This window comes from Trachurus japonicus, chromosome 5 (assembly GCF_045865225.1).
Source record: "Trachurus japonicus isolate A0001 chromosome 5, Traja_1.0".
In the NCBI taxonomy this organism is placed as follows: Eukaryota; Metazoa; Chordata; class Actinopteri; order Carangiformes; family Carangidae; genus Trachurus; species Trachurus japonicus.
Genome location: NC_140911.1, coordinates 3,960,247 through 3,977,509, shown reverse-complemented (window position 1 = coordinate 3,977,509; position 17,263 = coordinate 3,960,247). Strand labels below are relative to the sequence as shown.

General features: G+C 38.9%; 1 protein-coding gene across 1 annotated transcript in view; it reads right to left on the bottom strand.

Moving 5' to 3' along the window:
- Positions 1-17,263, bottom strand: part of inavab (innate immunity activator b) — a 38,544-nt gene that overhangs the window by 8,045 nt on the left and 13,236 nt on the right. Inside the window, exons 3-7 of the mRNA XM_085775694.1 lie at positions 11,078-11,211; positions 5,515-5,637; positions 4,301-4,538; positions 4,071-4,124; positions 2,767-3,103 (exon numbers count right to left, since the gene is read on the bottom strand). Coding sequence (XP_085631820.1) covers positions 2,767-3,103; positions 4,071-4,124; positions 4,301-4,538; positions 5,515-5,637; positions 11,078-11,211 — 886 coding nt within the window. The remainder of the gene's footprint in view (positions 1-2,766; positions 3,104-4,070; positions 4,125-4,300; positions 4,539-5,514; positions 5,638-11,077; positions 11,212-17,263) is intronic.

Here is a 17,263-nt window from a genome sequence, read left to right as displayed (position 1 = left end):
CATCATGAATATCAACAAAACATCCAGAAATAATCTCATCATATAAATTTACATTTTAATCAAGTGAAGGGGATCAAATAACTGTATTTTTCCTCGTGTGTCTGCATTCAGGAAAAATAAAGCCTATGGTTACACTCAAATGTTTCACTCCTGTGTTTCCGAGCTGCCTTGAACGCACCATCACTGTGTCTATGGCGTTTTTTTTGTTAATGCTGCGTACAAAGGCACATTACTGTCGGTAAATACTTAAAAGTTGAAGGGAAGCGAGACTGAAGAGAAGAGAAGACAAGACAACCTGACCCACAAATAATATCAAACGTTTGATAATAAAAAAAAGATGTAAAACTTTGTTAGCAACAGCACGACGACCACGATGAAGATGAATGTTTTTCCTGCTCTTTGCTCTTTGTGGGAACTGTGAGGTTTGTAAACACTGATCTGTGTGTAAAACGCCTGCAGATCATAATTGATGCTGCGGATTATTGGCACAACATAAATGAAATGAACTAGACTTGACTTGTGTTTCTTGTGTTATCTTTACCATCGACTACTACAACATATACAACTACAAACCCTGGGAACACACACACACACACACACACACACACACACACACACACACACACACACACATTCAGTGCTGCTTGAAAGTTGGTGAACCCCTTAAGTTGTTTAGTTTTTTTGTTTTTTTTTACCATGATTCTCTTATTTTATCATCACCAGTTTTTATATACTGTATGAAACGTCAGGTTTATGTTTGTCCTTGTTTAGAAGGAACTGTGTGAGAAGCCAGCAGAGTCTGAAAAACATGGAATCAGAGTAAGTGAACCCGAGCTGCACTGATCCGGGGTCTGTAGGTTGACCTACTGACCTCTGACCTGGATGATGTCATCTCTGAGCGCAGCGCGGTGCGGTGCGGCTTGTTGCTACCGCTAATGCTACGGTCCGTTTCTGCGTGTTTCTGACTTGTCAGAACAAAATGAGCAGCTGGATGAAGTTCAGCTTCCACAGGCTTCCTCTCCTCAACCTGGACTCACTAAAGCTCCGGCTAGTTGAGATAAAAATGGACCCGAATGCCGAAGCAGAATGATTATTGTCAGAATGAGCCGGGCGGCGCTCAGAGATGACATCATCCAGGTCAGAGGTTAGTAGGTCAACCTACAGACCCCGGATGTTGATAACAGCTAACCCCGGACTCAGAGGGGAGTAGCACACCGCAAAAACTCAAAATCTTTCCAAGAATATTTGTCTTATTTCTTGTCAAAATGTCTCATTTCTAGTCAAAACTTATCTCTTTCCACTTTAAATAAGACTCATCACCTAAAAATTAACATTTCCGCTTGTTTCAAACTAATTTTCACTCGCAATAAGTAGAAAAATCTGCCAGTGAAAGGAAGTTTTTTGTGCTTGTAATAAGAAAGAAAAACTTGCTCCACTATCAGATTTTTCTACTTGTTTCAAGTGAAAATAGGCTTGAAATAAGTAAAAAGTGTCTAAAAACAAGCTACTTTTTAATGTGATTAGTCTTATTTTAAGTATAATGAGATTAGTTTTGACTAGAAATGAGACATTTTGACTAGAAATAAGACAAATATTCTGGGTAAGATTTTGAGTTTTTGCAGTGCACTAGCCTATCATAACTAAATATTGGTGAAATGAAGGAGTTTCTCTGCAGATAATGTATTATTTAGAGGCTGCATTCTGCTGCCCTGTAGACTCCATTATACGGATATACGCGGCTCTCGGCTGGAGCTCATTTCATCACAACGACTTGTAATGACACCAAAGCTATCTGGGTGAGGAAATTATCGTATTTTATGCCGTATTTTAAAAAAATGGCAATTCCCCTTTAAGGTGCTGGACAACATGGGCGTATTGGACATCCCTAATTTTATGAATCGATATTGGATCTTTAAAATGAAGATCGATATGAATTGGAAAATCGATCTTCTAAACTCAGCCCTATTCATGTATTTCTTTGCCTCTGTACAGATAAGTAAATGATCGTATTTCATGCTAGAAATAAGGTCCAGAATGTAAAAAACGGCAATTCCTCAATGACGCTCTAAGACGCTTGATAAATAAAGGCACACTTTACTTGCGCCGTGTTTGGACGGTTCACAAACTTTGAAGCAGCTCTGTCTGTCTGTGTTTCTTTCTTTCTAACGATGATGATGATGATGATGAACAGTAAACAGAGGATGAGTGTTGGACGTAGGGCTGGGCGATACGGCGATATTAGATCGTGAAGGATTAGAGCGTGTAGACGATCTGCCAAAGTGCAGAGATCGTAGGATCGTCTGGGGCACATTCTATAAATTGCAGTTCTATGCTGCAAAGCGCAAACAAAGGACATTTGCAAAGTTTGCTAAAAGAGATAACAACAGTTACTTTATTTGACCCTTTTCAATCAGCTATTTAGTGTTTTGATATACTTAAAATCCTGTTAAAATGACTGTGTTGAATAAAACAAACAGTAATGTCTTCATTGATATTTTACTTTCATGTTTATTGAAAGCTACCTTTTATGTTGCAAGAGTGCACTTTATCAGAGTGTTGTTGTTTACCTTCTAGTATGTTTACGTTGTTTGCACATGTTGGCAAAACTGCAACTATTTAGATTAAAATCTATTCAGAAAGGTTCTTTGGCCTAAATTGTCTATTTTTCCTTTTTTCGATTTAAGATCGTGATTAAATCAAAATCGTGATATGATATTTTTGCCATATCGCCCACCGCTAGTTGGACGTTATTATTATTATTATCACCTGGTCTTGGTGGAGGAGGAGCGCGACTTCTTGCTCTTCTGGTACGGCTGGTCCAGACTGGACTCGGTCCACGGCGAGTGCTGGATGGGCGGAGCCTCGGACGCCACCGGGGTCGAGCAGTCGAGGAGGCTCGGACGCGGAGACTGACTCGGGGTCAGCGGCGCCGCGGACGGAGGAGACGAGTAGGAGGAGGAGGCGTCGAAGGAGGAGCAGGACGGTGATGACACATGGAGAGGAGTCAGAGGAGGATGATGAGGATGAGGAAGAGGAAGAGGAGCGTCTGTCTCTGCTGAGTAAGGGAGACCTGAGGACGGCTGTGAAGACTGACTCGCCACTTCTGGAGAATAAAACAAATACATAGAAATTATACAGAGTGTTTTATCACAAAATATGTTCTCCTGAAGAGAATTTGTCTGATTTTGTTTGTGTTGTTTCCTTCACTGTTTCTTAATTTATTCTTAACATCTGGAGGTTCGTATACAGTATATCCATTAAACCCTTAACCAACTCTTATTGAGAGCCTTGTCATACTGCAATAGACTTCTCCTTCATCTAATTGTTACTTTAAAATAAATCAAGATTCAAAAACTCAAAAAAAAAAGCTGTAAAACACAGAGAAATTATGTTTCAGACCAATTTTATTACTTAACTGTATTGATCGAACATGTGATCTTTGTTAATATTGTGTATTTTTGTGTGTTGTGTGACTTTATTGCTTGATTATTTCGCTGTGTTTGTTTTGTCTTTTAAATGGACCCCAGCAGGAATAGTCCACACTATGGTGATAAATGAATGAATGAATGAATGAATACTTTATTTCAAACATGTGAATAACATATTACACTTGAAGCACTAGTCGATAAAAACCTTTGTATAAAAATAATAATAACGGAAAAGATACAGTTTAGGTTTCATAGATTTTATTTTGTATTATTACCTAATTTACTTATTAAGGAGTTAGTCAGTAAAACCTGAAGCTTTTGACTGTTTTAAGTTTATTATACTTTTAAGTTTATTATACTGTACATATAACACTTCCATGCACAACTTCCATACACGACTTTCATTTTAATAACATAAAAATACCTGTACATACAAAGATATGCACTGTTACATTCTTCTTTTTTATATTGATTGCCATTGCACTATTATTTTACGTTTTTAAATTTACTACCAACCTTTTTTGGTTTTAAATATCCTTCCCTTTCCTTTTTTATTTTTCTTGCATCTCTATTTATGTTATGCAAATGACCAAAGGTACATAAGAATTTCACTGTAATTACCAGACCCGGACCGAGTCTTACCTTCGTCCTGCACCACAGAGTCAGACAGCGAGCTGTCGTCAGACGTTCCCAGATCTGAGACAAACAAAACAAAAAACCAGACACAGAACAAATGTTTTAATTCACATGTACTAACTCTGTTCAAATGTCTTGAGTCATTAGGTGACGGATCAGTTTCACGCCCTTGTCCACTGGATGATGAAAGGCCGTCTCTCTCTCTCTCTGTCTCTGTCTCTCTCTCTGTCTCTCACCTTGTTGCGTAATGCTGATGTTAAAAGCGGGGAGCGGTGACGAGCGTCCGTGCTCCAGCCGCAGCTGAAAGGCCGACTCCTGCAGCTGCTTCAGCTTCTTCTCCTCCCTCTTTCGCTGCTGCAGTCGACTCTTTCTCACGGCTTTGCTCAGGTGATCTTCCTCACACAGCTTCCTCGCCGCCTCGTAGATCTTCATCTGCAGAGCCAACTCGGCGTCCACTAGACTCAGCTGGGACTCCTGCAGAGAAAATGTAAAAATACAGACAACGGTGTGACTCTGGGAACAAGTTTTATATACGTATATACAGCTCTGGAAAAAAATAAGGGACCACTTTCATAAATGTTTCTTAAAGGGATAGTTCAACATTTTGGCAAATTGGCTCATTGCCATAATCCCTATAGTCATAGCAGTAGGTTCGTTACCTTTAATTGCCGCTGCAAGCTATTTTTAGAACGGCGGAGCAGAGCCGTGAGCTGCTCAGAGCTACACTACGGAGGATAATGGGATTTTTTGGTTTCCCTCATCAAACTCATCAAATACACAATCCAACAACTCCACAACGCTCTGGTGGACAAGTTGTGACCTGCACATTCACCACGCTATGAGATAATAACACAACGTCACCAGACAGAGTTGTTTTAGAGGGAAATTCATGTAAAACCGCCGATGCACGTTGCCTTCAGGGACAGTTTTTCATCAAGCAGTCTCTGTATTTCTTAAAGGGAATGTTGAACTATCCCTTTAAGTTTCCAGTTTAAAAAAAACTCACACAACTCATTCGACTTAATGAGACAGAAGATTATAAAAAACACTGCTGGGATTAAACATTGACATTATCCCACCAAAATTGATTAATAAAATCTTCCCAAGTTAAAATATTTGTGTTGTGTTGTTAAGCAATGAATATAAACATGTAAAGAAAAGTTTTCTTTGCATTATTATTACTCAAGGTCTGAAAAGACTTAAAACATCATTGTTATTTTGACTAGTTGTCATTTTCTGCCAATAAATGCTCTAAAAGACTATCTTTTTATTTCAATTTTGGGAGAAATGTTCATAGAATAAAACAAAAATGTTCAATTTCACTCAAACACAAACATACAAATAGTAAAATCCAAAGAGTGGTCTCTTAATTTTTTCCCAGAGCTGTATATATATGCAGTGTTTTTTAAATAATAATAATAACAGCAGTGTGTGTAAGTTGTGTCTGTACCTCTGCGGCTCGGGGCATGCTCTGTGCATCCAGTTTGAAAGCGGCTCCGATTCGTCTGCGGATCTGAGGAGGCTTCTCTCCGGGGAAAAGAGGATAATCATCTGACAGTCGTCCTGTCAACTCCTGCACAACAACAACAACATAATACACAATGAAATCACACACACAAAGTCACATTTGCACACAATTAAAGGCTCACTTTTGGTGACACAGACACAGACATCTTGATTTCTACACGGCGGTGCTGGAAAGCATCATCAGATGTGGTACGGCTGTCAAACACTTGCTGCTCTTGATTTCTTCTTTTTACTTTATTTCTAATTTAACTATTTTAATTAATACTTATAATATAATATATCTCACAAACTTTATATGCACTGAAATGCATCATATTCTATTACTGTTAGCACATGATAATGCATTTTATTCTCAGGCACTACTGTATATTGTCTACAGTCTTTGCTGATTATTATTACGGTTATGTTGTTGTTTTCAGTCAAATCAAACTTTATTTATAAAGCACTTTCCATGCACAGAGAAGCAGGACAAAGTGCTTTACATAAATAAAACCGTAGATACACATCTACGTAATGTCTGTAATGTAAGGTTGTTGGTCTTTGTCGGCTGTAGCACTTTTATCCCCTTTGCACTTTAAAACTGCTTTTATCTTTTGTTTGTCGACCAACAAACACTCTGTGATTAGCAGCAGAGAGTACATTATTTTTATTAGGCCCATGTATTTTATTTTTTGTACAATTTTATATAGCTTATGATATATTTATTTATTTATTTAGTACTCAAATGTCCCGTTTCTCTTTTATGCTGCTGTGACAAACAAATTTCCCCTCGGGATGAATAAAGTGTAACATAACTACATATTAAATATCCCCCTTCTCCCACACACACACACACACACACGTTAAAACATTGAGAAATTAAAAATACTGAGGAAATGCTATTTTACACCAGGGTTTTTTGGTTATTTTGGGGGTTTTTTTTCGGGCTTTTTATGCTTTTATTTTGAAAGGACAGCAGGAAAGAGACAGGAAGAAGGAGAGTGAGAATGACACACATCCTGATAGCTGGGAATATTACAAGATACAGCCCCCCCCCCCCCCTCCTCTATAAAATAACACATGCTTGAGTTACACACGGCTGACTTGTGTCATCAGAACAGACATGTCATGACTCCCCCCACCCACCTGTGTGTGTAGGAAAAACCCTGTAAACACTCAACAATATGAAGTGAAGAAACACTAGACAGCAGATAAAAAGAAGATAGGAAACATAAAAAGAAGAAAGAAATGAGTAAATCACTGTTCAGGTCAAAAAAGGATAGAAAAATAGCATAAAGTAATTAAAAAAAAAGATAAATGTACTGTATGGAAATTAGCTGTGAGCTACCCCCCCTTTTCCCCTACTGTTAAACCGGCCTGCCCTCCGTTTCTCTGATTTTTCCCTGTTAAATGGGTTTTCCATGGAGTTTTTCCTCAGTCAATGTGAGGGTCTAAGGGAAGAGGATGTTGTTGTGATGCCATGTAAAGCCCTTTGAGACAAATGGTTTGTAAAAACGGGCTATACAAATAAATTGCCTTGCCTTGCCTTGCCTAAATCTGGTGCAACCATCTCTTCATTTTTTTCTGCAAATTATTAATGTAATTGCACACTGTCCTTTAATAAACTAATAAACTAAAAACTAATAAATTAACCTATGCACCATGCACTTCATGCCTAAGACACACTTTCCTGAACGGGACAATAAAACACATCTTTATCTCATCTTATCTTAATAAATCGTCTCTCTCTAGTTGTGCAAACACAGACTCTGCTCTGTTCATCTGTCGAGTCGAGTGTCTCTCTGCTCCGCTCCGCTCTCCTCTCCGTACATGTCGAGGCAAACAGGTTCACAGGAATCTGTTGCTCAATTCTGTGAGATTTCCTTTCACACCACATTCTTTCTGTATCACTTTCTCACTGCAACACACACACACACACACGCACACACACACACACACACAGACACACACACACACACAGACACACACACACATCTGTGTCCCAGTCAAACTCAGGCCACGACACGACACGACTGTAAATGATTTTAAAAACAGCAGCTGTCACTTTGAGTCACTCACAGTCACAGACACTTTTCTTTTTCTTTTTTAAACAGACGGGCCAAATTAAAAAAAAAGAAAGAAAAAAGAAAATGAGTCGAACCGGTGAGCAGCCACTGGTTCTTCTTTTGTCACCGCCACCGAGAGAAGGGAGAGGCATCGCGCCTCCAATTAGTTCACCTGAGCAAGTCCCGACAGGAGCGCCGAGCCCCGAAGTGTCAACAGGAAAGAATGATCCGTCCTGGGATTTTACCCCGGAGCGACGACGCATCGAGATGAGACTGTGTCCAGTTTTGAAATCACTCGCTGCTGGGATTTTTTATCTGATGATTCCCAGTAAAGAGAAACAGAGAGAGAAAGAAGGAGAGAGGGAGGCGGCACGGACGATTGGAAATGAAATGAAATGGAAAAGAACAACTTGTGACAAACGTCTCAACAAGCTGTTCTGGGAATGTTTTAATTTCTTTGGTTGGTTGAAGCGTGAGAAATAATAATATAATAACAAAAGAAAAAAACAACATACATGTGGTTTACTACTGTCACCACCACAGACTGAATTGGATGTATGTTTGTCTTCTGCTTAGTGATAAAAGCCAAAATAATAATAATAATAATGAGACAAAGGAGCGGTCGTATTAAAAAAAAAAAAAAAGAGCTTTTGTTTCCTCTCAGTAAAAAGCTCCAGACTGGATTTTGTTTTACTGATGTGAAGCTGATGCACATGTTTTTGAGGTTTTGACAACTGTCTGCTGCAAACTCTTCTTTCTCGTTCCGCCACACAAACTATATTCATCGAAGGGCCAGACACCTTCTTGGGGGCCAAAGATTCAAATATGAAATGAAATCCACATTTTGGCCTAATAGTTTTAGTTTTTAATACATATTGGCCCTTTTCCACTAGCGCTACTTAGCTCAACTCGACTCAACTTTTCTTTTGGTAATGCCCTGGCCGAGGTTTCAAAGCAAGCAGAGCCAATACTAAAATGTGACGTCGACCGACTGCCGGTCATTGAATTCATGCAAAACCGCTGATGCGCGTTCCCGTCGGGGACAGTTTTTCATCAAGCAGTCTCTGCATTTCCCTCTAAAACAACTCAGTCTGGTAACGTTGTGTCATTATCTCATAGCGTGGTGAATGTGCAGGTCACAACTTGTCCACCAGAGCGTTGTGGAGTTGTTGGATTGTGTATTTGATGAGTTTTTTTTTTTTTTTTAAAGTATATTTTTCTGCCTTTTTTTGCCTTTATTTGATAGTGATGACAGTAGAGATAGACAGGAAAGGGGTAGGCAGAGAGAGGGGGAATGACATGCAGGAAAGGTCTGCCCGACGCGGGATTCGAACCGGGGACGCCTGCGGCGAGGACTGTAGCCTCTACGTGGGGCGGCCGCTCTACCCACTGCGCCACGCACCGCCCCGTATTTGATGAGTTTGATGAGGGAAACCAAGAAATCCCATGAGCCTCGGTAGCGTAGCTCTGAGCAGCTGGCGGCTCTGCTCCGCCGTTCTAAAAATAGCTTGCACCGACAATTAAAGGCAACGAACTTACTGCTATGACTATAGGGATTAAGGCAATGGGCCAATTTGCCAAAATGTTGAACTATCCCTTTAAGTTAAAAGCCACAGAAAGGCACATAGTCTATAATAAAAAAGTGCTTAAGACACTATCCATGAAAAGAAAGGTATATAATGAAGTAGAACTCAGTAAAAATATAATAAATAAACTATAGATTATAAAAACTACCACTGAAGTGTGAAAATCTGTAAACAACGACCGAGTGACGACCTCGCCCACGTTGAGGAGGAGGAACGATGAAGAACTGGAAAATGACCTCAACCAAGTCGAGTAGAGCTGAAACTGTGTAATAGATGTTTTGACTGGATATTTGTTTGTGTCGTGTTCATCACTGCAGCTTCAGTGCAATGAAAATAATCAACTTCATCAGAGGAAATTCCCGTTTTTAGCAGCATCATCACGGCCTGTTCAGCAAATCTGTTGTTGAATCTCGAGCTGCTCTGTATCAGATCTCTGTGATAAAGTGGTTTCAGTCTCTGTCGTCGTCTCAGTTGTTTTAATAGAAGCTAAATATTTTCTTTTTGATTCTCACGTTGGAAGGTTTCGGTGGCGATGACGATCACTGTGCTTTTACAAACCTGCAGCCTGTGATTATCTGAATGTGAATTTTGAATGTTTATTTATTTATTCAGGATAGCCCCTAGAGATGAATCATCTCATTTTCGAGGGGGTCCTTCCACAAATAGGAAAAAAGAAAGTCACAGAAATATTGCTTTATACGATATATAAATATATAAGATGCAACAATCAGTACGTTTACATGCAGAGCTTAATCGAGCTATGCTCAAAATTCGTTTTTGGCGTCTAATCGGCCTTCTGTCCTTGTCTCAATTTACATGCAACTGAGAAAATCCCCCTGTCCTGTTGACTTTTCTGTCACCTCGTAAAAAACTGAATATAAACAACTTAATAAGCTTAATAATAAATTCTCAACTGCAGTTCCCAACCAGACGCGCCAGTCTGCGCCGGATTTGCGCTGAGAAAAGGATACGGGCTTCCTTTTTTCCTCTCCCTCTCTTTTTTTTTTCAAAATAAAACTCTCTTGCTGGTGGCGTTGTGTGAAATGCATTGAATCTGTGCTGACGTTGGGTTTTTTTCTTTACTTTTCCGGGTTCCGGCGGCTTCTCTGCTCCACTTGGTGCCATCTCTACTGTTGTGGAGCATGCGCACATGCATTGTCCAGTTATACTCCGACTAAGGCGAATACATGACGGAGAAAATCAAATTCCAATCGCATCATCTGGGTGTTTTAATCGGAGTTGGAGAATTCAGATTTCAGTCTGACTAAGGTGTTTACATGCACTTCAGTTGTCCAGTTATAGTCGGATTAACGCAATAATTCGGTTTTTTCAAGTGTCATGTAAACGTACTGACTGATATGAACGAGAAAATGAATGAAAAATAAGAATAAAACAAGAACAAGGAGTTTGCAGATGGATTAAAGTGAAGTGATGCTCTGAAACCATGAAGAGAAGATGAATTAGTGAAGCTGGAGAGGAGCTGCAGAAGAGTTCAGACCGACGGTGGATGTTCCTTTAATTCACCTGCAGGACGATGATGTGTCACATCCTGCACTAAACCACCACCGCACCTATTTAACCTTTTCACAAAAGCTGCTCAGTCACCTGCACTGCTTTATAAACGGCTCGTGCTCTTTGTCACAGCTTGTCCTGACGTTACTTAACTAGATCTCGTAAAAAAAACCTCAACAACCCTTATTAAGATTTTAATGAACGTAGATTATCTTAATTCTGTGACTCATTTGTTCTGCAACTTGAATTGAACAGAACGTTTTGTTTTTTTAACGCAGCCTCAGTGAGTTTCTGTTTTGTTTTGTTTAGTTTAGTTTAGTGTTTTTTTGTGTTTTTTACTCACAGCTTCACGGATGCAGAGTTTCTTCAGCTCCAGTAAACAGATCTCCAGTCGGTCCTGGAGATCCTGGTGCTTCAGCTTCATGGCTCGTGTGTGCGTGGTCACATCCTTCGTGTGTGTGGTCGGGCTGTCGGAGCCTGTGATGGACGACAGGACAGAGGAATATCAGATAACTGAATATAATAGAATACAATAGAATAGAATAATAGATCGGCTTTATTGTTATTATATGTCAAAAAATACAACAACGACATCTGTTCTGCGACTCCTCCAGAGAATTATAACATCGACGCAGCTCATATCCAGTCACACACCTCTATACGCTTCATGAATAAAAGTAGGAAAAGATATAAAAGTATAAAGAAGCAAAGAACAATTAGCAAACTAGGCAATTAACATGAATTAAGTTATCATTTTATTTTGATAAACTCTTTTATTTAGACTGTTAAAGTCATTTAAAGTCCAATAATCTTTAGAGAAGCTAAGAAGACGATGAGTTGTCCGACAGATAAATAATTTACTGACATAAAGGAGAGAAAAGCAGCAAATTCTATTTAAATATAAACAAGCACATGCTTATAGTTTCAGTTACTGATGAATGAATGAATGAATGAATGAATGAAGAGGTGAAAATGAAACCAAAACAAACTAAAAGTTGCAGAAAAAGGTTTCAAAACTCATTGATTCCTGCACATGTGCATCATTTATTTGTTTATGCACGAGTTGTGCCGCTGCACCACAAATAAAGAAAATTAAAAATCTTTTAACACCATTTTCTTTCGTTTCTTGTCATGTGTTTTTAAGTTTTATTCTTTATTTCTTGCCATGTGTTCTGTTTTGTCGCCTTACGTTCCTCAACTATTAATCCCACCTTGAACCAACATATTTGAATTTACCGGTAATTAAAAAACGAACACACCTACATTGTTTTCTGAATAACTCTTTAAAGAGGTTAAAGTCAGAGTGAGACAAGCACCTTTTGTTTTTATTGTTGTTTTTTTCACTGAAACTGTCGCTGGAGTGTCACAATGACTTCCTCAACTATTTACTTTATTTGTTTATTTGAATGGGACAGTGCACATTAATGGACATAATCCCAGAGTGCAACGTTGCTCAAATTGCAGGAAAAAGATTTCACGGTTTCACAACTCGCTGATTCCTGCACATGTGCATCATTTATTTGTTTATGCACGAGCTGCACCACAAATAAAGACAATTAAAAATCTTTAACACCATTTTCTTTTCCATCTGTCGTGTGTTTTTAAGTTTTATTCTCTATTTCTTGTCGTGTGTTCTGTTTTGTCTCACACACACACCTTGGACCAACATATTTTAATTTAAAGGGACAACAAGGAGTTTCTATTTGGTTATAAAAAAGTCTCACGTTAATATGTAATATGTGATCCTCTTTGAACCTCTGACTTTAATTATTGATGAATGAAAACATGAGTCCGTCTTGCACCGGTCAAAGAATTTTACGGTGCGCGCGGAGGCTCATAAATGTAGTGTGAAAACGCTTTGCTTTTCCAAAACTCCTCGTTGTCCCTTTAACTACAAAAACAAACACACCTACATTGTTTTCCAATCAACTCTCGGGGGTTAAAAGGTTAAAGTCGGTGTGAGATGAGCACCTTTTGTTTTTATCGTTGTTTTTTTTCACTGAAACTGTCGCCGGAGTGTCACAATGAGTTCCTCAACTATTAATCTGCACAGTTGCTCGAATTAAAAGGTTAAAAGATTTCAAGGTTTCAAAACTCACTGATTCCTGCACATGTGCATCATGTATTTGTTAATGCACGAGCTGCACCACAAATAAAGAAAAACACCATTTTCTTTTCCATCTGTCGTGTGTTTTTAAGTTTTATTCTTTATTTCTTGTTGTGCGTGTTCTGTTTTGTCTCACACACACACACACACCTTGGACCAACATATTTTAATTTAACAACAAAAACAAACACACCTACATTGTTTTCTGTTGAACTCTCGGGGTTAAAAGGTTAAAGTCGGTGTGAGACAAGACAAACAAGCACCTTTTGTTTTTATCGTTGTTTTCATCGGCGACACTGAAACTTGTCGTCCGAGTGTCACAATGTGTGTGTGTGTGTGTGTGTGTGTTGCTGTCCGCCGTAGCCGTAGCCGTGGTGACTAATGACATCAGATTAGTCCCGGTCGGCGCTGTGGGAGTGGGCGTGGCCTCCACCACCACGGCCACATACCTTCAGAGATTATTAACTGAATCGCTGCAGGTACTGACAAACATCTGAGGCGCGACAGGAAAGAAGTGTGACAGCGGCAACAAAGGGCTGAAAGGAATTCCTCTTCCTACAGCGACTCGACCCCCCCGACCCCCCCTCAACCCCCCTCCGACCCCCCCACTACCACCAACACCAACTCCCCCTCGACCCTCTGCAGACGGACAGCTCCTCATTGTATAGCACAGACGTCACGTGGCTCAATTAGGACGCCAGGAATGTCAGCGAGGCCGTAACTAATCGGTGCACGCCACTTAGTCATAGCAGAGAAAACACAACGATGCTGTTAACGCTCTATTGTTGTGTGTGGCTATAACTCGGCTCAGGAGGACGTTGGAGTTTCACCTCGTCGTCTGCAGGAAAAAGTACAAAACTGATCAGAGCTGCAACAATTAATCGATGAATCGAGCAATAATCGATTATTAAATTAATCGCCAACAAAAAAGTCAAAATTCTCTGATTCCAGCTTCTTGAATGTGAATATTTCTGGTTTCTTTGTTCCTTTATGACAATAAACTGAGTCTCTCTTTGGTTTGTGGACAAAACAAGACATTTGAGGACATCATCTTGTAGTTTGATTGACATTTTTCAACATTTTTTTAACATTTTATTGACCAAACAAGTACTCGATTAATCGTTTAAATACCCGACAGATTAATCGATAATGAAAAATATTGTTAGTTGCAGCCCTAGAACTAATTCACACAAAAAGAGCCCAATGAGAAAAAGTCAAAAGTCAAATTTTAGAGCAGATTCAGATAATTCATTATGAATTTTGATGTTTTCCCCCTCTTTAGTCTGGTGCATGTTGCGTAGTATTAGCATTGGCAGAGAAATGATAAATAAAATAAAATGTGGCGATGCTAAAATGCTTCAAGAGGAACTATGCAGGATTTTTATGATATACGATTGGATACGATAAACTTTATTGTCCTGCTCAGGGAAATTTGTCTTGGACTCAGCAGCTGCGCCATAAATGCCTCGACAATTACATAACAGTATTGCACATATCCCATAATGTAACACATACAGTACATACACTATACATAAATTACACATGCTAAAAGATCACCATAATAAAAGCACTATAAAAAATGATTGCACAGACTTCGGCCTCAAGCAGCTTTGTTTAGGAATGTGATGGAGGTTGGAACAAATTCTTAAAACGGTTGAGTTTATATTGAGTCTGCTACATGTGTCCCTTAGCTCCAGCTTCAGAGTCCTAGTGCTGGTTAAACCAATGACTTGTAACTAGTTCCAGGGAGAATGGAGGCATTAATGTTAATTTTAATCTAATTATCACTGCAGACTAAAAAAAAAAAGCAGCAAAAAAAGTCACTTAAAAGAAGCTGGAACAAGATAAACTATTTAGAAAATGGATTTTCTCTTGTTTTCAAACGTCTGGAATCACAAACTAGAACTGTGTTGGAGTTGATTTGAGAAAGTAGATTATTTTGTTGTGGACTTCTTGTTTACTGCAGGTAATTCTTCTCATTCTTCTGTGATTCTGTTAAAGTCGTTTTGCTAAAATATTGTCCGAGGCGCCGATGGCTTCTCCACTGCAGCCGAGATGTGTCAGGAGAACATTAATATCATGTGTGTTATGTTTTAGAAACAGTCGATGGTGTTTAATTAGAAGGTGGAGCGACAGATTCGTCATGTAAATGAGTCTTTAAATGATTAATTAGCCAAATTAAAAACAAAATGGTGAGGTGAAGTGAGAGATCAGTCACAGCACAAATATAAAAAACTTCTTCTATACTTTGGATCATTACGTAGTCGACGTCTTACCTTCGTCTTCTGTAACTTGAAAGTACTTTGGAAAAAACAGGTGCAGCGATAAGATTAATGTGTTTGCTGAGTTTCAACACTGGTGAGAATAAAAGAGCTTCTGTCTGAAGGAGCTGCGTCAGTGTTTTTGTTTTTGAACAACAAATATGTACTTTAAATGAATCAAGGGTGTCGACGTCTCAACGAGGATTTGGTTTGATGAGAAACGGCTCAAATCCACTTTAGTTGCTACGTTCAGTTATTATCAGCTACATTGGGCTTATTTGGGGTTTTATTTCTATTCTTTGGGTTTTTAACTCTGTTCTTGTATGTCTTTTTATTCTAATTTTATTGTATTTTGTAATATTTTTCTTCCTTTATGGGTTTTTATTTCTTCTTTTTTTCATTATTATCTAATTATGTGTTTTCTTAACCCTTTTATATACATTTCTTTACAGATATTAGTTGATAGTTGGGGTTGTTTCTAAAGTGCAGTTGCTTGTTGCTCCTTATATTTTCTCCTTTCTCCTTTCTCTTTATATTCGACTAATATGTTATTTAATTAAATGCATAACAGTTTTGTCCTGTTGCATCATCAGTTCAAACTGTTGTTTCCCAACAGTTTCAGGACTCACGATGCTGTAAACTTTTTTGTTTTCTGTAACTTTGATGCAACAGTGATTTAACGTGTTTACACCTGCGTCGTCAGATGTTTGCAGTGTTGTTGTGTCGTTCGTATGTTCAATGTGGATTCATGCACTTTACACAAGATTTGATTTGTGCACCAGTCCTGGCTGTGACCTGAGTGTGATATTATAAGTACGGACAAGAACTGAATTTGTCACTTTTATTGGTTATTTTAAGTGACCGAATCCGAGTATTATCGATTCAGGTAAAATCAAACGGTTCCACATTTGGGTACCTGAACGCACCCTTGTGTCTGTTAGAGAGTGGATTGTCTGGCTTTTTTCCCCCCTCTCTCTCAACTATTATTATTATTATCATTATCATTATTACTATAATTGTTTTTATTACTATCATCTCTTTTTTGCTGGTTTTCACCTCTCACACATGTGACATCTCTGACCACACTCTATTATTTCTATAAATGTTTTTGTTACTATAATTATAACTACTATCATTTCTATGATGATGATTATGATGATGCTTATTATCATTATTATTATTATCATTATAATGGTTGTGGTTATTATCTTTTTTGTAGTTGTAGTTCCAACGCAGCACTGCCTAACCCTGAATCATCCCAGCATGGTATTGTCTTTAACTTCTATCCTATATGTTAGTCACACCTGTTACTCTGTCTTGTCTTGTATGTTTTTTTTTGTTGTTGGAAGGACAAAGGGAAAGATGGGAGGAAAGAAGGAAGGGAAAAGGAAGAAAAGATAGAAGGATGTCTTACATTGTTGGTCTCTACACAATAAAACAAACAAAAAAAGAAAACAGGCAGCTTGAAGTCTTCAATTTGCCTTTAAAAGGATCACATAAAAAACAAAAACGGGCCGGGCCGGACCAATGAACCCGACAGTACACGCTGGTTCAGGCCAAGAAAATAAATACAAATGATTTGGATCCGGTCGGGCCTCAGGCTTTCTTTTTGTTTTTTTGGATTGTGTTCGGGCCGAGAGTTATTGCTGGTGAGTCGGGCGGCGTTGGGTTCTGGACCTGATGGTGGGTTTGGTTTTTAATTTCCAGGCCCGTTGAGAACTCGACTGTCTGTGAACAGCTCCTCCTCTCCCTGCACACTCTGACGTTTTAAAGGTATAGTTCAACATTTTGGCAAATTGGCCCATTGCCATAACCCCTATAGTCATAGCAGTAGGTTCGTTACCTTTAATTGTCGGTGCAAGATATTTTTAGAACGGCAGAGCAGAGCCGTGAGCTGCTCAGAGCTAATATACCTCTAAAACAACTCTGTCTGGTAACGTTCTGTTATTATCTCATAACGTGGTGAATGTGCAGGTCACAACTTGTCCACCAGAGCGTTGTGGAGTTGTTGGATTGTGTATTTGATGAGTTTAATGAGGGAAACCACGAAATCCCATGAGCCTCCGTAGTGTAACTCTGAGCAGCTCACGGCTCTGCTCCGCCGTTCTAAAAATAGCTTGCACCGACAATTAAAGGTAACGAACCTACTGCTGTGACTATA